Below are 22,055 nucleotides of genomic sequence, written 5' to 3'. Positions count from 1 at the left end.
CTTCCCTCAGCAACTGTGTTTACATTGGTGAAGGAATCTTGCTTGCTACTCCCTCAATCCTGGTCTAAAAACGGGAGACGGCTCTACGGATGCGTATCGGCGAGGCGGAGGTGCTCGTGACGGCCGCGGTGGTCCGCGGCGGCGACTCCGGCCGAAAAAAGCAATACCGCTACTGACCATTAGTTGAGCAGCTTCCACAGTACAGCTTTAAAGGCACAGAGAGAGAGAGAGAGAGAGAGAGATAAAGGGCAGTGGGGGGAAGGGTTTGACCAAGGTTCACCTCATAAACCTCAAAACTATGCAGAATCCTTGAAGCCATAGCCGTACCTACTGACCAACTTAAACATGATCAGAGCTGACAGAAAGGTCCCTGAATCCCTGATGACTCTCACTTTTTCCCCCCTACATTAATCCCACTCTTCCCCCAGTTTGTTTTGTGCTTCTTTTTCTGTTCCTAGCATTGGGTTATGTAATGCATAGCATTTTCTGATGCACAGGGAAACAAAGCAATCACTTAGTGTGCGTTGTGTGTCTGTGTGCATGTGTAATGTAGACTACTCTACTCAAACACACAACCGCACGCACGCACGCACGCACGCAGGACTTACTGTAGACTTTCACTTAGGGGTTACTCACTTTTTGTTGTAGCGGTTTAGACATTAAAGTTTACAATCAGTGTTCATTCCTTAGACAAACTACTGCAATAGGTAATAGTATTTATTGTCTCCGTCGGCAGTGATGGAAACATAACAGCCAGGTCAACACGCGGTACCTTTGACCATTTTCTGGCATGATGCAATGATACACAACCCCTCCCTCGAGCCATGTGCCTTATCATAATCGCAAGTAATCCCAACATAATTATTGTTATTGGTTTGGATATTTGTAATTGTGCATTGCATCTGGACAGCACGTGCCACCCGAGAGAGCACCTGTGCACTTGGGATGCTAAACATGACACACTAGAATTATTGTGGAAGTGGGTCATTTGAATTGTGGACGGGTGAGTTTTATAATTTGTTTTTGTGTGGGTGGGTGGGTGGGTGGGGGCTGCACTTTGTATATCTGTTTGTATAATGATTGCATAATTCTTTGCGAGCACATTGAGTCTCTCTCTACAGTACCTGTCTGTAGAGTTATAGAATCAATTCTGTCATATAATTTACACAATTCGTTGAATATTGTGTACAGCAGGGTTCCCCAATTAGTTATCCCCAAGGGCTAAATTATGTCTAGGGTACCAAGCCGAGGGCCACAACATTGCAGGGGGCGACGGTGGCGTTCCCGCTACTCCAGTGACAGTTCAGATATCGTCGTTGTCGGGTGAAAATCTTGTATATCCAAAACCGTTCGTTTTGCATTTATCGTTTTAAAAATGATTTAAACTAGTGAAAACAGACGATCTACAAGCACACAGCGCCTCGCACCGCGAGGTGTTGTGTGCTTGTAGATCTGCTGTTTTCACTACTTTTGTGCGACGGCCTTGTTTGATGAAGCAGCGCTTTACTTTGCGAAAGAACGTACACATTTTGAGATACGGGTTTTCCACCCGACAATGACGATATACTAGTGTTGTTGCTGCTCTTATACCATCTCAATATTATTACTGGGGTTGGTGGGGGCCAGACAGTAGCCCCCCGCGGGCCGCAAATGGCCCGCGGGCCGCCTATTGGGGAACCCTGGTGTACAGTATGTCCGAGTGAGAGGCCGTTTGATTGACAGATGTGTGTGTGAGAGCAAGAGACAACACAGAGAGAGAGAGTGTGATGTAAAGGACTCACCACTTAGATAACAGATCCCCCCAGGTCTCCAGGATCTTTTCTGCACACTCCTTAGAAACATCACCTGACCCACTCAGTAAAGGCTCGTCATTATCTGGACGTCATTAACACACACACACACACACACACACACACACACACACACACACACACACACACACACACACACACACACACACACACACACACACACACACACACACACACACACACACACACACACACACACACACACACACACACACACAAGCGAAAGCCATGTTCAAATGCATAATTGTCACAATTATGAAATTCCAACAAGTTCAAAATGAGCTCATAACAATGCGTAAACAGTAAGGAATGAGAAGTTTAAAGTAATCCTCTTAGACATTCCTGTGTATGATACGATTTGAATATGAGATTATCATTATTATAAGGTCCCTCTACAGCTCAGGGGTGATTATTTGGGTACTTATAGCGCAGACAAAAACACCAAGGTTAGAGGAGTTATTGTAAATAGTCTCCGTAGGGTGGAAACCTCATATCTCCAAAACTGTTACTTTTCAGGTTTCTAAAAAGCTGTTAAAGTTTAGACCTGAACGCAAATCTGTGTCACTTAAGATTTGAACCACTTTAACCATTATTTTATGCTTTGACTATTAAAAAATAGCAGATATACAAGCTCGCTACAAGCTCGCTACAAGCTCGCAATGCGGTTACTCAGTGCCGCGCTGCAAGCTTGTAGATCTGCTATTTTTGCAAGACCTATTTGTGCTTTGAATATTTTTGACCAGATTCAAAACATTTCTTCTAAATCCTTCTTCTAAATCAGTGGTTCTCAATGTATTTGGCCTGCGGACCACAAAATATGTTGTTCCAGGGACCACCCAGAAGCAAATATATGAGTTGAAATTGAGTTATGCTTTTAAAAAGATATATTCAAACTATAAAGACAAAAATTATATAAATCACGATTTTTCAAAAATAGCTACAAGCTACACTCGGTGCCGCGCTGTGAGCTTGTGTAAATGTAAATCTCCACGATACGATTATCGTGAGTGGTTTTCATACCGTGTACATACTGTACATAACGACAAAATGTAACATAGCTCTATTAACACAATGCTGTACCCCCTCCAACCGTACACATGTTCCCCATTTTCAACTGTTTTTATTAAGTTTTGACACATGCTTTGGCAATGTAAAATGTATGTTTTCTCATGCCAATAAAGCTCCTTTGAATTGAATTGAATTCAGTGTTTTTTTAGCACGACAAATGATAATAACGATTATTGTCCCATCCCTAAAGGAGATAGGAGGTTTCTGCCCGACAGCAATGAAACAGAGTGGAGTGATCACTACGCAAACAGTTTAGAGAGTGAGACTAAACTCAACCAAAAGGCCAGCAGACCAAAGACAAACACAGACAGATGAGCACAGCAAGACAGCACACGTGTAGACACAAACACACTTCTGAGCTCCCTAAATTTGTGCTCCGTCCGTATGACTGCGTTCCACTCACCGGGAATAGCTGATCTACAAGCTCACAACGAGTCGCATAGCTGTAGATCTGCTTATTAATTTGTGGGGGCGAGGATGGGGCACCGTCATACGACCAAGTATAAATCAGGCCTTAACCCATTTAGAATGGGTACACTGTATTGTGTATCATTATTCTATGCTTTAACTAAGCGCTGTGAGCTTGTAGATCTGCTATTTTTGAAAAATCGTGAAAATTAGAATTTTGACACGATTCCAGTAGTGTCTTTTGAATCCTTCTAAGACTTTTTGAAAAACCTATATTTCTATGTCAGCAATCTGGCTAGCCATCATCAAAGAAAAGGTCCTTTTCACTTAAATGGAGCTCAGTTAGTCTGTTCTTGAGAGACTACTATGTCAGTGGTTCTCAAACCTTTTCATGTGAAGGACCCCCAAAATTATATGTATTTGGCCACAGACCCCCGTCTCAAAATATTTAGTTCCAGGGACCACCCAGAAGCAAAATTTGAGTTACAAACGTTCGCTTTGAAAATACATCTATTCAAAGATTTGCACACATTTTCACGACTTTTTCGAAAATAGCAGATCTACAAGCTCACAGCGCGGCATTCGGTGCCGCGCTGTGAGCTTGTATATCTGCTATTTTTCACTGGTTAAAGCATTCAATAATTCTAGGTTAACATACTGCTTGAACTACTGTGGGATTTCTGTTACAGAGGTTCACAGGACTATTTCTGGAGGGGTTTGTTTATGCCACAGTGAGGAGGCTGAAAAGCACGTGGGAAAAGACAGTGTTTATCTGTCCCTAGTCGAGATGAGATGAAAAAGTATCTTTTTAACAATAAATACATCCTCTGTCATACACAGTGCAACTATTTAACAATATTATGCCAAAACAAATGAATTCATTTGTATTGGATTATTTATTTTTTTACATTCAAATTTCTTCCTGTAAAAGAAAATGTAAGGTAGGCTTGAACCAACAAGTTTCAATCAATGCTATTATGAGATCCACCCATCAATCAATCTTCAACAGTATGTCTTATTACTGTATGACGACACTCCCACTTTTCAACGCTCAAACCAAATTCCTCTCAACATCAGGTCATATCCCTATCAAAATAGGGTGAAGAAAATTGCAGATTTACAAGTGTTGTGAGATTATAGATGGTCTATTTTCAAATAGCCGATCTACTGTACAGTATGTAGGTTTAAAGTGGTTCAACTTATTTTGATGCTATACAAACTCAATTTGCTGTGGACCCCCTGGAACCCACTCAACCCCAAGCCCAAGTTGAGAACCACCGACGTAGAATCCAGAGATATTGAATGCTTTAACCAGTGAAAAATAGCAGATATACAAGCTCACAGCGCGGCACCAGTGCCGCGCTGCGAGCTTGTAGATCTGCTATTTTTGAAAAAGTCGTGAAAATGTGTGCAAATCTTTGAATATATGTATTTTCAAAGCGAACGTTTGTAACTCAAATTTTGCTTCTGGGTGGTCCCTGGAACTAAATATTTTGAGATGGGTGTCCGTGGCCAAATACATATCATTTTGGGGGTCCTTCACATGAAAAGGTTTGAGAACCACTGACATACAGTAGTAGTCTCTCAAGAACAGACAAAAGTATAATAGTTACCTGGTAATTACCTAGTAATTAACTGGTAATTACCGTACTGTAAAGTAAAGCGTTACCAAGTATTTGTATGCTATACAAACTCAATTTGCTGTGGACCCCCCTGGAACCCACTCAACCCCAAGCCCAAGTTGAGAACCACCGACGTGGAATCCAGAGATGAGCCTAGGGCTGTCACGATTATGACATTTTACATGACGATTATTTGTCTGTCAAATAATTGCGATTAACGATTTAATGGTGTTTTTGTAGTTGACAATTACATTTCTGTTTGGCTTTTAGGCTTTGAAGTTGCACATGATAGATATGACACATAACCTAAATATAGAGAAATTACTGACATATTTGACAACTTTATACTTCAAAAAGAACATTGATAGTGGAAATAGCCGATCTACAAGCTCACAACGCATCGCGATGCGACGCGTTGTGAGCTTGTAGATCTGCTATTTCCACTACTTTTTATAGTGTTTGAAACTATATTAACATATTTCTCAACATGGCAACGATTATGACGTTATGAAAAATAATCGCGATTATGTCAAATAATCACGATTTGACGACTATGTAATCATTGTGACAGCCCTAGATGAGCCTTCCTCACCTTCCTCTTCGTCGTCCTCGGGGGGCGAGGGCACCGTGGCCCCAGGCCCAGTGGGCAGGATGCCAGGGCTGGCGGTGGTCTTCCTCCGCTCTCTCTCCGTCTCGCTCTCCAGACTCAGCACTTCATACAGGGTGTCTGAGGAGGGACTCTTACGCTCCTTACGTTCCATCTGATAAGAAAAGAAAAACAGTGAGGAAACGTTGACTGCATTTCTTCTGTAAAACATTGACCATTTTAGGGCAGTGGTTCTCAACCTTTTCAGGTCACGACCCCCCAAATAATCATATTTTAACTGGGGACCCCCCCCCCACCCTGACGAGCACTTAGAGTTGAGCCATTACATTTTGAATAACACAGTTATATTGTGAAAATAGCAGATCTACACGCTTTGCGAGGCGTTGTGAGCATGTGACCATGTAGATATTTGCTATTTTCATAATTTCTGCCTATAATATTTGACAATTTGACAATCATCTGGGGACCCCCCCCAAAAATAATTTGGGGACCCCCCTGGGGATCCGACCCACAGGTTGAGAACCACTGATTTAGGGGGCACAAAACTGTTATCAAACGGCGTAAATCCTTTGCAATTAATTCAATAGAATATTACGTTTCCGTCTAGTTCGAGAGGCGCGATTACTGTACATAAAAAGTCAATACAAAGGCGAGATGATGCGCAACACGAACGAGACAACGGGGCGACGTGAATTGTCGCCTCGTTATCGTTGCCCCAGCTGGAAAAATCCAACTGAAGCGACCTTCGCTTTCTCCCCGGCTCCACCCATCACGTCCTGACAGCCAATCAGCGTTGATGTTGTCCGGAGACACGGAAATGTTTTGGTTTTGGGACTCCCTTTTTTCCATGTGTTTTGCCTTGATTCCAACGGGACATATATTTTTCCAACGCTGACCAACGCGACCAAAGTGAAAAAAAAAATATATATATATCTCTTCATGTTTGAACGCACAATTAGATCCTTAACCACTGTATGGTATACACTTCGAATGGATGAGGTCCCCCAGGGATCTGTACTCGGGCCCCCTCCCCTTTCCCTTACGCACCAAATCTCTTCACCAAAACAGCCAGTCAACAACGTGACGCTTTGTGAGTTTGTAGATCGGCTATTTCTGCAGAATGCTCACCCATTTTCGCGGAATATTCGCCTCTTATGATCATTATCCCAGAATTGAGACACTAGGGTTAAGGATACATGTGACTGCACTATGCAAACTGTCATTATGGACATACAGTACCTGTCGTAGTTTAAGATAGAAGGTCTCGGTGAAGCTGCGCTTACTGAAAGGCCAGAAGAGCCTGTCATTAGGGGAGCAGACTCGGACCCGCGTCTCCAGTAGAAAACGAACTGGTTCCTCTACCTCCGTTATCACTAGGTCCACTGCTGTTGTCATGTACATAAACTTATCTAGGAAAATAATGGAGAGAAAAGAGGATGATGATCAGTGTCACTTTTATTCAGATTGTTTAACCCATTTAGACCGGGAAAGGATTATGACACTTTTTTCTTTTTTTTTAAGTTTCCTTAAAGTTTTGTAATTATTTAAAAAAATATATATATTTACGGGGGAAATAGCTATTTTTCAGGAAGAAAAAAAAAAAAAAAAAAAACTAAAACAAACATAAATGTAAGGAATTCCATGAGAAAAATGTAATAAAATTAGGAAGTAGTGAAAATAGCCAAGCTAGCTGTCTGAAGAGCTGTTAATTGGGGAATTGGCCTGCACCTGGGACATTGGGTGTGGCCTTTAAAAGGCAGGCTGCAGTGCAGAGCCACAAAGAGAGACAGAGCTGAAAGAGGGGGCAGAGGAGAAACAACTGGCTGGAGGGTAGGAGAGCTAGCCTGGCGGAGCCAGACGTTATTATCTGTGTTCATTCCTTCCACAGTATAACGTCTGGACTTTTGGCCTATTGGCAGCTTGAAAAGTGGGCGGGTGTACTTGCCTTGAGAGACAGACTCCTCTAACCAATCAGCGTAGCAGAACATCTCTCAGCCAGTCGGAAGAACGGCAAACAAACACGTCTTTTCGGCCGATAAACTCCACTAGCGCATCCCCTGTGTTCCTTTTTAATTGTTGTAATTGATTCCAACTCTGAAATAACTGCACTTATTGCTTGTTTTATGGTTAGAGCGTTAACTGTTACACTTTTTGCATCGCGAGGGCAGCCATTGTTGTTTTGAAAATGCTGCAGCAGCAGCATGCATCTACGTCACCGTCTACACATGGACCAATCAGGGGAAGCTTTCCACTTGTTGTCAGGAAGACTACGTTTGTTGTGCGGAAGCATAGTGCGGAAGCAGTCACTGATTGGCCCAAATCACAGAATAATCGGTATACTCGCTGCCAATCAACGGAAGTCCAGACGTTATACTGTGGAAGGAATGAACACAGATATAGCGTCGGGCCCCGCCAGGCTATAGGAGAGCCACCACGGATGGGGTCTGGATCTCTGGGCCTAAACAAAGGAAGGGACACCCAAGTAGGGGCAACAGCTGCTAGGCACCTTGTGGGGTGTGCCCTGTCCGTCCATGACAGGACCCGTCTGTGGAGGGGCTGAGAAGGCGCCAGTGGGTAGAAGGCCCGAAGAGATGCGACAACATGCAGCACACCACTGAGAGAACGCGACACGATATGCCACCGGGGAAATCAGAGCCAGAACCACACAGAAACGCTGACAGAAACGTCCCGAAATGTCCAGCAGAACAGCGGTGCAGCAGAGGGTCAGCAGCCGCGCTGGACAGACGGCAGCGGTGGTGCCATTTCCCCAGGATGGGCGACCAGAGCGAAAGAGGGGAAGCCGAATCAACTCAGCAGAGGGGCCAAGTCAAGACTTGCCCCTCTTACGAGCGAAGTGCCCCTCTATGACTCTGCAATCAACATGTGTGCCTGCTGTGTTGTTTTTAGTCATTTTAGTGTTATCCTTTTAATTAGTAGTATCGCTCACTGAAAGGCCTCCATTTGGGACTTTTAATCTAGTCATTGAAACACTGTCTTAACTTTGATTTGCACGTTTTAATAGATCATTGCATGTTTTTATTACTTTAACTTTTTAATATGTTATTGAGTTTTTATTGTTTGTGTGCAATGATTGGGAACAGTGTATAATTTGTGAGACAGTGTAACTGATTTGGATTGTTTCCGACCCTCAAGGAGAACCCCAGAGAGAAGAAACTGAGGCCAATATATGGACTGATGACATGATGGACTGTTCTATTCTAAAGGGACCACATGGACATGGTTTTAAGGGGACTCTGATTATGTTTTAATCAAGTTGGGCATTCTGTTGTAATAAACCTTTTGTATTTTGTTAACCCTTGGTGTTGTATTTTAACTCTGCTCAACCCTGGTTTTAAAGAACCTGTTTGCCTTTTTTAATTCTGAGTTTTAAGTAGAGTTCCTGGGCTCTATGGTCCTCCAGGTGGCGTTGTTGGCAACGTAAGCAATTTACCCCGAGTGAGAGGACATTATGCTCTCATAATGTCCGCAGTGAGGGTGTTATCGGACGAGGCGCAGCCGAGTCCGATAACACCCTCACTCAGGACATTATGAGAGCATAATGTCCGACCCCGAGTGGTAAATAGCTTTTCTACCACTTTTTCCCGTATACATGAAAGAAAACACATAGTTGTAACTTGCAAGGATCTTAAGTTACAATCATTAATGCCTATAAAACTTCCGCGAGACAGCAGATAGTTCCACAAACAACATCTTCTACTCACCAACAGATGGCGCCAACTCCATACTAATCCATGCGTCTAGCTTACAGCTAAGCTAACGTCAGTTAGAAGTACCGTTCCGGCCGTAATAGAGGCTGTTCGCTTCCAGAAAGGCATAGGTTCAGAGAAAAGGGGCTTTAAAGTTGGCGGATTGCATTGGATCCAAATAAATCGGCGACTATAGCATGCACGTTAGTAAACATAGGACCGTTGCCACCGTCATTTGTTGGTTGGGGGAAAGGTGTTCCGACTACCTCCTGAAGTCCCCGGATGTACACTGAGGTGCATTGATCTCGGACAAGTCCTCATACAACTTTGCGGCAGTTGTTTTGTCATAACCTCCGGAATTTAGCCAATCAGAATCCAGTATTTGAACACGTGACTAGAAAAAGTGGTAGAAATGGCATTTTATACTTTTTAACCTCGCCACACAAGCTCACAACACAACGTGTCACATTGCAGCGCATTGTGAGCTTGTATATCTGCTATTTTCAAATGAACATGAACTTTTACTTTTGCCATTTAGTGTACTCACTGTATTCTTATTTTGTATACGTATTGTGAGTAAGCATTTCTTTAACCTGGTCTGCTGGGAACATTATTGTCACCTTTAGGCGTGTCCTCATTCACAGCCTGGAACTGAGGCGTGTTGGGGTTCCAACTTCCTGTGATGATGTAACACTTCCCGTCAGAGCTCTTCCCCATTGACTCCTGGAGAGGAACATGTGTACTGTTAAGCACTTGTGCTTAGGGGTGGGCGATATGGAAAAATACAATATCACGATATTTTCCCAAGCTGTATAGCGATACACGATATTATCGCGATTCTTTTTCATGTTGTTTTTTATGGTTATTTAACAAGTTACTTAACAGTACAACCACCTACAAGGTAACAAAAAACTAAAAGAAAAAGCAGTAACAGACCATTTAGACAAGTGGTAAGTGGAGTCCAGGGACTGGGTTCCTTTTGAGAGGCCTAAATTGACCCTTACAAGTATGTAACTCTGACAGTATACAAATGAAACCAAATGGACCCCTTAACTCTGACGTTAAACTGTCAGAGTTAAGGGGCATTTTAAAGATTGAGAACTACTGATTTAGACCAAAATTAAGGTTCAAATTAATTCTGCAATGAATCTCTGTATTAACAATTCAACAGGATTTTTTATAAGGCTCCCTCATTGTATCACGATACATACAATATCTCTGAAAAGGCATATCGTGGAGACATTGTATCGTCTCAGCGATATTTATCACCATATCGCCCACCCCTACTTGTTCTTCATTTTCTGCTCTGTAAAGCGCTTTGAGCTGCATTTCATGTCATGAAAGGTGCTATAAAAATAAACTTGTATTATTATTACAGAAATGTTAACGTGTATGCAGACTATGCACTTTAACAAACATGAACACACACAGCCATACACAAACAAAAACATACACACACATCGTGCACTGACTGGTATATAGGAGTGTAACTGCTATATACTTATAGCAGTTACACTGCTATAAGTATATATCTGGCTTTACAGTGCATTTTGAGAGGGGGTTCCCACTACAATGTCAGATATTAAATGTGGCCAAAGTTGTAATGATAAAGTAATACCTGTGAGCAATGGGCTCAACATTCAGAGAGTTTGGGTAGAACCCTGCGACTGTGACTCTTGACCTGGCCGGCCAATCACAGTGAAGAACGGGTAGGGATAGACACCACAAGTCCACCACAAAAGTGCTGACATGTTATGATGAGGCAACAAAAGTGTCTCAAATCGGCCTCCAAATTGCCCCCAAGCGCACCCAGGTGGCCGTTTTAGACGCGTCTAGTGGATTACCAAGCTTGTTTAAGGACATGGTTTAGGACCCAAGCTTGTGATTGGCTGAACCGGAGGTAGGGAGCGCTCCATTGTAGTCACTTGGACCGCGGCAGAGGAGGTGAATAGAATGCGTTTATCGTGGGCTTGCCCAGGCCGTAAATATAACGATTGCATTCACCACGGCTTCGTAACTTCGCGGGCACTCGCGCCTGCGGCGCTCGGGCGCGAAGAGCAGGACCAAGGTCCGCTGGCCTTTGCGCCGCTTGCAATGTCGTGGACAATAACTGTGACATCTAACCATTGTATTCTGACAGTAACCTGCCGATGCTGGCGAAAACGAGCGCTCTACTCCTAAACATGCTTGGTAATCTGCTAGACGCGTTTTAGACGAGTGCCTGGCGTTTTCAGCAGGGACCGCTTTGGTGGACATAAGATAAATAAGATTTTTTTTTTTTAGCTTGTACTCTAGTGGAGTTCCAGAATCAAATATATTAACTGTAATTGAGCATAACAGGCTTCCTTTAAGTGAATTTAAACTTCAACAGATCTACTTATGGCAGCCGAGTATCATAGCCACTAGGGCTGTCACAATTATTACATAATCGTCTAATCGTGATTATTTGAGATAATCCTGATTATTTTTCATAATCGTCATAATCGTTTCCATGTCAAAAATAGTGGAAATAGCAGATCTACAAGCTCACAACGCGTCGCATCGCGACGCGTTGTGAGCTTGTAGATCGGCTATTTCCACTATCAATGTTCTTTTTTAAGTATAAAGTTGTCAAATATGTCAAGTAATTTCTTTGTATATTTAGCTTATGTGTCATATCTACCATGTGTAACTTCAAAGCCTAAAAGCCAAACAGAAATGTAATTGTCAATGACAAAAACACAATTAAATCGTTAATCGCAATTATTTGAGAGAAAATTAATCGTCATGTAAAATGTCATAATCGTGACAGCCCTAATAGCCACAGGTTTTCTTCAAGAATCGAGCCTGCGCGCTCATCACCAGATGAAAGTGGTTATGTTATGTAGATGTACAGCTAGGGATGGGACGTTAAGTGATATTTTATCATTTAGTGATAAAAAAACACTCACGATAATCGTTTATCGTGAAATTGTCCTCCGTCATGCACTGGGATCAATTCACCTTTTATTTGCCGAGCTGCATAAACGGTACCATTTAAACCCTCTATTATAACATACTTATAATATATGTACTTGATACAGTCTTTTTTTCACTCTCTATCAAATCTCTTTGCCAAAAATTTGCCGATCTACAAGCTCACAACACGCGTTGTCAGCTTGTACATCTGCTATTTTTTGGCAAATATTCCGCCCCAGGATAATGCATGGATGTTGAGGGGATATTTTGATTATTGCGATTATATCGTAAATCGCGATTTCTTTAGTCACAATAATCGTGATATAAAAATGTCATATGGTCCCATCCCTATGTACCGCATAGCCATAGTTCTGACTTCTGATTCAGTGAACCGGTTTTAGTTTTTTAGTTTTTAAAATTTTGAGCTACGGAATATTCAATAGAACACTTAATTACCATCACTCACCAACTAGCGCACACTCTATTACTCACAAAGAGACATGCACACGCACACACACACACACACACAGTCACCCACCAGATCGAGCAGGTGCATGTCGCTGTTCTTCACATTTTTCCCTGGGCTTAACAGGAGACCAAAACACCTGGAGGGCAGACATACGTGCACATGCACATACATATGCGCACACACACACACACACACACACACACACACACACACACACACACACACACACACACACACACACACACACACACACACACACACACACACACACACACACACACACACACACACACACACACACACACACACACACACACACACACACACACACACACACACACACACACAGACACAGGAGAGAGAGAGAAGAAAAGATGAATATAGAGACCAGAGAGCATACTCAAAAAAGAAAGGCAATAAAAGAGAGAGAGGCTGAAGAGAACAGAAACAAGACATAATAAATCTCTTTTTAACCCATTTAGGCCTAGAATTATTGAATGTTTTAACTAATGAAAAAATGCAGATATACATACAAGCTCACAGCGCAGCACCAAGTGCTGCACTGTGAGCTTGTAGATCTGCTATTTTTGAAAAATCATGAATATATCTTTTTAAAAGCGACCATTTGTAACTCAAATATTTGCTTCTTGGGGGTCGCTGGAACAACATTTTGAAAAGGAGGTCTGTGGTCAAATACATATCATTTTGGGGGTCCTTGACATGAAAAAGTTTGAGAACCACTGACATAGAAACATAGGTTTTTCCAAAAAATCTTAAAAGGATTTAGGAGACACTTTCAGGATTTTTGAAAAATAGCAGATCTACAAGCTTGCGCTGTGAGCTTGTATATCTGCTATTTTTTAATAGTTAAAGCATGAAATAATGCGTAATAATGCGTTCCCGATCTTAATAGGTTAAAGTGAGACCAGTCCTAATACATCATCACACATACATTACCACCAGTAGCTTCCTGGACATATCCTCTTTAACACAGTCCAGAACATGCAGAACATTAAACACAGCGCTTCAACACAGTCCATCTCCTATCCTGACCTGGTCCAGACCTTTCCTAAAATAATAACAAACCACCAACAGCTTCATTACTGCCTCTCAGGCCCTCGCATCAATCACCAGCTTTGCGACAGCACCGGAACACTTAAACCCTGACTGACAGATAGACGCACATACCTACGCACCTGTATATGGAAAGGGTTACCTGGTTTATACGTGCGCAAGCAGTGACTTTGTTATGAATGTCTGGACTTCTTTTAGGCTGACGCTTCTCCACTGAAGCGGATGGAAGGACCTAATCTCTGCCCCTTTTTACTGAATCCTTTCCACCTTTATTAAACCCTATTTTATACATTGTCACTACGACCATGTATGTACACAGTAGGTGTCGTGCAAATATAGCTAAAACAGCCAGTCTACAAGCTCAGAACACGTCGAGTGTAAATCGGCTATTATTTGCTGATTCTGAACGACGTCGAGTGGTTAAAAATAAGTGAGTGGTGTGGGTTTCCAGGGAGGAAGCAAGAGGTTGCTGATCTGACATCAGGTGTGGTATTGTTCCACAGACTGAGAACAAGGTCTCCTTGTTGGAACACTGAAACATTCAGGAGCCCTCAGGCAGAGCCCGTGGTGAGCACTGTAATGTCTGGAAGAAGACCTTTTAAACTGCATAAGGTAGACATGCCGGGAGAAGAAAAGACAAACAAAAAAAAACTTTGACAGGAAATAATGCAGGAGCTGTATATAACCTCATCCTCTGACCCAATCAAAACATACATTTTCTGAATATCTGTATGTCATACATCTATTTTGCATTTTTGTTTTAACATTTCACATCATTTGTCGCTCGATGCGATGAAAGCATTTGATCGTCTGGAATGGTCTTACCTGTGGGCTGTACTAGATAAAATGGGATTTGGTGCTTCATTCATACATTTTGTTAAAGTACTTTATTCTAATCCGTCAGCGATGGTCCTAACCGGTAAGATCTGTTCGCCGCTATTCACGATTGGCAGATCTTCAAGGCAGGGTTGTCCCCTTAGTCCTCTCCTTTTCGCACTTTCACTCGAACCCTTGGCTCAGACAGTGCGTCAGTCTGCAGATATTACTCCTGTTTCGATTAACAACACACAGCATCGCATTTCCCTATATGCTGATGATATTCTACTGTTCCTTGAGAAAGCACCACAGTCAATTACTCACGTCCTTCAAATTTTTGATCAGTTCAGTTCCATTTCCGGCTACAAAATTAATTGGACGAAGTCAGCCCTTCTACCTCTAAATGATCAGATGAGATCTGCTATCCTGCCGCCCATAATCCCAGTAGTAAGCCAATTCAAATATCTTGGCATAGATATTTTCCCCTCTCTTCAGGCTATTGTTAAGAACAACTATGGTGACACTCTAAATAAGATTTGTCTTGATTTAGATAGATGGTCATCTTTGCCCAACTCTCTCCAAGCTCGAGTTTCAATCATAAAGATGAATGTTCTTCCTAGGGTTAACTTTGTAAGCTCTATGCTCCCTTTGCCACCACCGCCGCAATACTGGAATAAGCTTCACTCTTCGATATCTAAGTTTGTGTGGAAAGGGAAACGCCCTCGTCTTAAACTTTCTCTATTACAACGTGCTAGAGATGATGGCGGCCTTTCATTGCCCAACTTTAAATTTTATTATTGGGCCTTCACGCTCCGCCCCCTTTTAAATTGGTTTAACCCAGCAAATAAGGTTTCTTGGAGAGAGCTTGAGGAGAGTTTAGTGCAGCCTGTTGAATTGAGAGATCTTATCTATTCAAACATAACTACACATCAATGCAAAGTTCGCTTTGGACCTATCATTTCTCATTTAGTGGCAGTATGGAGGGCAGCTGAAAAGATGTGTAAGATTGATTGTAAATGGAACTTATTTTCCCCAGTGTTCAATAATCAAAGACTTTTAATCGAGGATCGCCCCATTCGCTTTCCAAGGTGGAGGGCTAAGGGGATTCGTACATTAGGGGACTTATTTGATAGAAATGGTTTACGACCTTTTCGAGATTTGTGTGACATCTTCAATCTGCCTGGAAATACCCTTTTTTTCTACTTCCAACTGAGAACGTCCATGAGGACCTATGGGGTCCCATGGCAAGCTCCCCTTAGATTGCACCCCTTCCATGAGTTTATCTGTGATGGTAATAGAACAAGAGGTTTGGTTTCCACCCTCTATGGTTTTTTATTAGACTGTAGTTATGGGCCCCTATCTGTTGATACTGTTTGGAGGAATGATGTACCAAATTTGGACCCTGACTTTTGTTGGGACACAGTATGGTCTAACATTAGGCTATCTTCTAGAAATCCAGACCATCAACAAATTCATTTAAATTTTGTTCATCGGACTTATTTAACTCCCCGCAGACTATGTGCTATGAGGATTTTGAATAATCCCAACTGCACTCTCTGCGCCTCAAATAGTATTGGTACCTTCCTTCACATGGTTTGGGAATGCCCAAATGTGTCGTCATTCTGGAATATGGTTGCCTCAAAACTTTCAACTATTTTTAGTATCAATATCATATCTTCTCCTTCTTTATTTTTATTAAATGACGTCTCACAGTTGCAACTAAACAATATACGCAAGCGCATCTTCTTTGCTGGTTTAACGGCGGCGAAGAAGATGGTAGCTACGCGGTGGAAACCTCCTCATACGTTAACGTTTCGCCAGTGGGCCTTAACCTTTCTAGATATAGTATATTTAGAGCAGTCGATAGCAAGGTTACACGGAGCAAAAGAAGAAAACATTAATATATGGTCGGACATTGCAGATAAGCTTAAGGCTATGATTCAAGAAATCACTATATAGTGGTAACAGCCTAGCACAGGCATGCACTATTGTACATTCCGTGTTGGTCCGGGGAAAGGGGGTGGGTGGGTTTTCTTTTCCTTTTCTTGTTTTGCTATTGTTTGTGTTGTTTGTCTGTTAATTGCATTTTTCTTTTGATTATGGAAAATAAAAATATTTGATAACAAAAAAAAAAAAACATTTCACATCATTTTCACTGATGTTACCACTATCAATGCAGTACAATAAGAGAAATCAGTGAGCTCTCTGGCAACAAATAGCTAGATGGTTTGTGTATTTAAATTCCCATCTAGGCCTAACGCCATTAACTGTCTTAAGAACTCATCAAGTTGTTAAGTCATCAGTCTTTAATGCACTGTAAACAGCCAACTGTTCATTACACCACATTGATCTACACAGTATGACCTAAAACAGCAAACAAATACAGTGTATATCCTGGTTCATGCTATGCAAGTGCAGACCTCTTTCCTAGACTGCCAGCCTCTATTCACTGCTGCAACCCTTCGCAAAAAGTAAATTTAAAAATAACACAAAACAAAAAACATAATTTTCTAACATTTAAGATGCAGGCAAACTGGAAATAGAAGTGAATAGAAATGCAGAGCTCTAAACTAGGATTTAGTCTTAGGGCCAATGCATTGCATACTCAACTTTTAGAGCCGATTGGCTCTTTCTAAACGTCATTCAGAGGTTCGGGGGGAGCGGGTACCGTCAATAATTCGGCTGTTCGGTGCTGCCAAGACTCTCCGAACAGAACCGAAAAAAATCCGGCTCTAAAAGTGGAGTAGACATCTGCCCTAACATTGTGCATTTGTGTGCGTGTGCGTGTGTGTGCGTGTGCGTGTGCGTGTGTGTGTGTGTGTGTGTGTGTGTGTGTGTGTGTGTGTGTGTGTGTGTGGTGTTTGTGTATGTGCAGTGTATTTGTATGTAGAGGGTGGGATATTACCTCTCAATGGCCAGTTCTTTGTTGGAAGTCTGCTGGACATAGATGACAATTTTCTTGTCCATGCCCGCACGCAGCTTGAAACTTTGCTTGTCTTTGTCTTTTGCCACAGCACTAAAACAAAAGAGACATGTTTCTCATAACCCTGTTTGTAATACGGTCAACAGCCAGGAGAAATATAATAAATTGACACATCGCTTAGGATACATTTGGAGCTCCTAAACATTTTCACATTTCCACCTGTGGAGGTACTTTTCTGTGTAGTGAAATAAGCAATACATGCAAATTATTAAATTCAAACATTAAAGTGCAGTGTAACAAATGTGATAATAAGAATGAGCTTGTAAATCTGCTAATCCTGCTATTTAAATCTTCAGTGAAGAGTTATTTGTTTAAATTTTTTTTGGGGCATTTTGTTCCTCAACACGAACAAAATGCTTCACATGTCAGAGTGCGTCTCTGCTCGCATGCTGTACCATGGCTGCATGTTTAGAATGCAGATAAATAATCAACAAATAATTACCGAGGAGGAAATGTGCATTTGCTAAAAATAATCCTCATCATGCATGTCCGTGGTTGTTTTCCAAACAAGCCGAGTGTTTGGCTGTCAGGGAACGTGTGGAAGTTGTTGGGCAGACTGGGAAAATCTAAATACAGAGCGACGGGTTTGAACTCTCACAGAGATAGATCTCTTATCTGCCCTCTTTTTTAATTACGTTTTTTTAACCACTTAAACTCCAACAAGCATATTCTTAAAAGCAACATTTGCCAAAGAAAATAGCCGATCTACAAGCTGAAAACGCTTTGTGTTGCGAGTGTTTTGAGCTTGTAGATCGGCTATTTTTGGTGAAAAGGATTTGGTCTAGAGCAGGGGTCTTCAACAGGGGGTCCTCAGAGTTACTACAGGGGGTCCTCCAAATCTTTGTGTGATAGAAGCTTTTTTTCCTCCTTTTCTATATTAACCACTTGAACCCTAGCATCCATATTCTGAGAACTTTAGCCAAAAATATCCGATTTACAAGGCGTTGTGAACTTGTAGATCGGCTATTTTCGGCAAAGAGCTTTTGGTGAAGAGGGGAAAAAGAGCAGACTAAGTACAGAGTGAAAGGTCAAGTTTATTAACTGTTGACGGTCAGAGATGGGAAGTAACGAAGTACAAATACTTCGTTACTGTAACGAAGTACATTTTTCAGTACTTTGTACTTTACTGAGTAATTATTTTTCTGAGTACTTTTTACTTTTATCCGTTACATTTTAACACAAGTATCTGTACTTTTACTCCGCTACATTTTCAAAACAGGCTCGCTACTTTGTTTTTATACCGGTATGTTAATGTTGCGCCGATGCGTGGCAGATCAAACAAAATGATTAGAGCGCTTGATCATCATGCATACAGGCTGCGATGACGCTCTGCTGCTGGCCAGAGTGAGAGATTCACACTGTGTCAAGTAGGCAAGGGAGGGCAAGCACCGGTCTATTTACTTCCTGTAAGTAGACTAACAAATAAAACTAATCATATAGGCTACATAATAGCCTCACACCTTGTGCTCTTATTTTGAAATCCGCGGTTTTCAGAGTCTGGTTTAATTCTACCATCATGACAATGCTGTGTAAACCATTCATCTCGTCGTGGCTTTCAAACATGTCAACACGATTCACGTGGATTCTATAACTCTGGATTATGAACACACGACTTTGGCCATGTAATGCACACGCGTTGGAAATGCGTTCTTTTTGAAGCTCCGAAGTTTAGGTGAGTCAGTGGCAGTGCTTTTTAACTCATGCTGGATAAAGTGTAGCCTGAAACGGGCAAGCTAGATAAAGTAGTGCTTCTGTCAAGTTCTGTGTGGAAAAAATGGTCTGCAGTCTGCACAACTGTAGCTTCGGTCATCTTTGCCTCGCAAAAGCCTTTAGTGTGTGTGTGTGTGTGTGTGTGTGTGTGTGTGTGCAGACTGTGTGTGTGTGTGTGTGTGTGTGTGTGTGTGTGTGTGTGTGTGTGTGTGTGTGTGTGTGTGTGCTCGCGCGCGCGCGTGCCCTCATGCGCTTGCATGCATGCGTGTGTTTGAATTGATTGATTGAATACTTGATTAGCAGTTCGCATAGCAAAAGCACGACTACAGTATTACATTGGGGTCCAGTGACAGACATGCAAAACATCTTACAGTAACAGTCAGAAATCTGTCTGTCTGTGGATGTGAGATGTATTATAATTATAATTGAACAATGAAAACGACATTCTTATTAGGAAACCTTATCTGTATTTTAACATCAGTCATAATGGTGTAGGACTACTTGGTGGTCAATTGACACTTAAAAAAAGGGTTACAAAATTGTGGGTTATACATTTATTTTTTATAATAATAATGATTGTACTATATTATCTGACTATAACTGGTACTCAGTCTAAAAAAAACACTGCTGCATTTAGATTTCAAATCATAGATGTGTGTTTGGTGGGGATCTTTTAATTTTAATATCCTTCAAATTCTAGAAATATACGGTAAAAATACTTTTACTTTTACTTTAAAAGTACTTTTCAAAGCACATACTTTTTACTTTTTACTTGAGTAATTATTTGGAATGAGTACTTTTACTTTTACCAAAGTGTTTTTTTCACAAGTACTTTTACTTTTACTTAAGTACAGAATGTGAGTACTTTTCCCATCTCTGTTGACGGTTCAAGTGGTTAAATATCTTAAAACACAAATTGACATGAATCCAAAATACACTGATGATTGTGCTGTCAAACGATGAAACTATATAGAATCTATGAACAGGTGGTCCCTGCTTCATCTCTCTCTCAACTAAGAGAGCGTTGAAGACCCCTGGTCTAGAGACTTTAGCCAGAAAGCGGCTTGAGTACAGTTACTGTACAACTGAAGCCTGTTTCACTAAGACTAATAGAGGGTTTTAAGTGGTTAAAATCTCAGCACACTTTCAATACAAAAAGACGTCTACTGGAGCGAGCATGGCAAGAGAAAAGAGATTTTCCCTTTTTTGTTTATTTTAGTTTTTCTTTGTTTTTGTTCTGCAATCTGTGGTTACTGCCTTGTTTTGATTAGATTTTCAGTACATATGTGCTTTGTACATTTTGTACAGTACAGCAAGAAGACCAGGGCAGCAGGATATACCACAGAATTATTTGTACAGTAAAAGTATTTCAGAATCTCAGATATATACGTGTAGTTGTTTGTGTAAACCTGCAGTATGTTACTGCTGTGACTGGGCTCTTTGATAACATGCTTAATAATAATAATCTTTATCTTTATATCCCCGAAGGGAAATTTGTCGGTTTGCTTAGTTAGATAAGGTTTGGAAATGAATACTGCCCAATTGTGTAAGATCAATAAACGTGATGTTGGGCTGGGAGGAGAGGTAATAAATTAAAGTATATGTCTACGCCTCTAATAAAAAGAGTTATTCTTAACATTTCACTGAGGGATATGTTCTTTTTTCAGATTGTGTGACACTAAAGATTTGGCAATGCAAAGGGAAATCAAAGAGTACCATTGTTTCCTCTCAATGTTTAATGGCTTAAAGGAGTAGTTCATCTCCAAAATGACTTTATTTCCCTATTGATTACTCACGCCATGGAGACTTGAGTTCAACAATATTGTTTTGTATTTATCGCATTCCTAAGACAAAAATCTGATTACAGTAAATGTATCCCCATTGATTCCGGGGGACGCATGCTGTAAAAATAAGATCGGTTCTATTTTGTGCACGCGCATATGCGTTTACTTTTGGGTGCCATGGCATTGGTCCGAAGGTTCATTAGTCCGAAGGTTCATTAGTCCGAATTTGTTAAGAATACTATGCCTAACTCTAACCCTAACCTCAGTAACCCTAACTAAATTCGGACAATGAACCTTCGGACTAATGATTTTTCGACTTATGGGCAGTCCCCTGCGTTTTGTACACACACTCCCTGGTCTCCCGCACATATACTCCATCCTTGGTGTAGCCAGGGGCTTTTCGCACACGCACAGACAGCGCACACGTGCGCGCGCGTTTTCTGGCTACAAAAACACTATAAAATTGTTAATCACAATTATTTGAGTGACAATGAATCGTCACGTAAAATGCCATAATCATGACAGCCGTGTGTGTGTGTGTGTGTGTGTGTGTGTGTGTGTGTGTGTGTGTGTGTGTGTGTGTGTGTGTGTGTGTGTGTGTGTGTGTGTGTGTGTGTGTGTGCGTGCGTGCGTGCATGCGTGCGTGCGTGTGTTGGCGTCCATGCAGGTGTCACCTGAAGGTGCCCTTCCCATCATCCTCTCTGATCTCGAGGCTCACAGTGAAGGTGAACAGGTCGCTGTCCGGGGTGAGGGGAGCTGCCAGCTGAGATGACAGCAGAGTCTTCTTAGCGGACCGCCGGAACGCCGTGGCGAAGCTGTACAGTATCCTGCTCACCTGCAGGGGGACAGCGGCAGACCCCCGCACACGCTCACTTTTAACTATCAAATATCTGGAACGCGCCCGAGTCGCATTCGATTTTAACCACTTTAACCATTATTTTATGCTTTAACTATTGAAAAATAGCAGATATAAAAGCTCACAGCGCGGCATCGAGTGCCGCGCTGCGAGCTTGTAGATCTGCTATTTTTGAAAAATCGTGAAAATGTGTGCAAGTCTTT

At 41.7% G+C, this 22,055-nt stretch overlaps 1 protein-coding gene across 2 annotated transcripts in view; it reads right to left on the bottom strand.

Moving 5' to 3' along the window:
• The window catches only part of rabgap1 (RAB GTPase activating protein 1), a 155,784-nt gene that overhangs the window by 88,172 nt on the left and 45,557 nt on the right, over positions 1-22,055 (bottom strand). For both annotated transcript variants that reach the window (XM_080742477.1, XM_080742478.1), the window contains 7 exons: positions 21,671-21,831; positions 17,425-17,535; positions 12,699-12,765; positions 9,844-9,946; positions 6,756-6,925; positions 5,502-5,670; positions 1,782-1,875 (listed from right to left, as the gene is read on the bottom strand). In XM_080742477.1, coding sequence (XP_080598603.1) covers positions 1,782-1,875; positions 5,502-5,670; positions 6,756-6,925; positions 9,844-9,946; positions 12,699-12,765; positions 17,425-17,535; positions 21,671-21,831 — 875 coding nt within the window. The remainder of the gene's footprint in view (positions 1-1,781; positions 1,876-5,501; positions 5,671-6,755; positions 6,926-9,843; positions 9,947-12,698; positions 12,766-17,424; positions 17,536-21,670; positions 21,832-22,055) is intronic.

Source organism: Nannobrachium achirus (genome assembly GCF_963921795.1).
Source record: "Nannobrachium achirus genome assembly, chromosome: 15".
In the NCBI taxonomy this organism is placed as follows: Eukaryota; Metazoa; Chordata; class Actinopteri; order Myctophiformes; family Myctophidae; genus Nannobrachium; species Nannobrachium achirus.
This window is presented reverse-complemented; position numbering and strand designations above follow the sequence as displayed.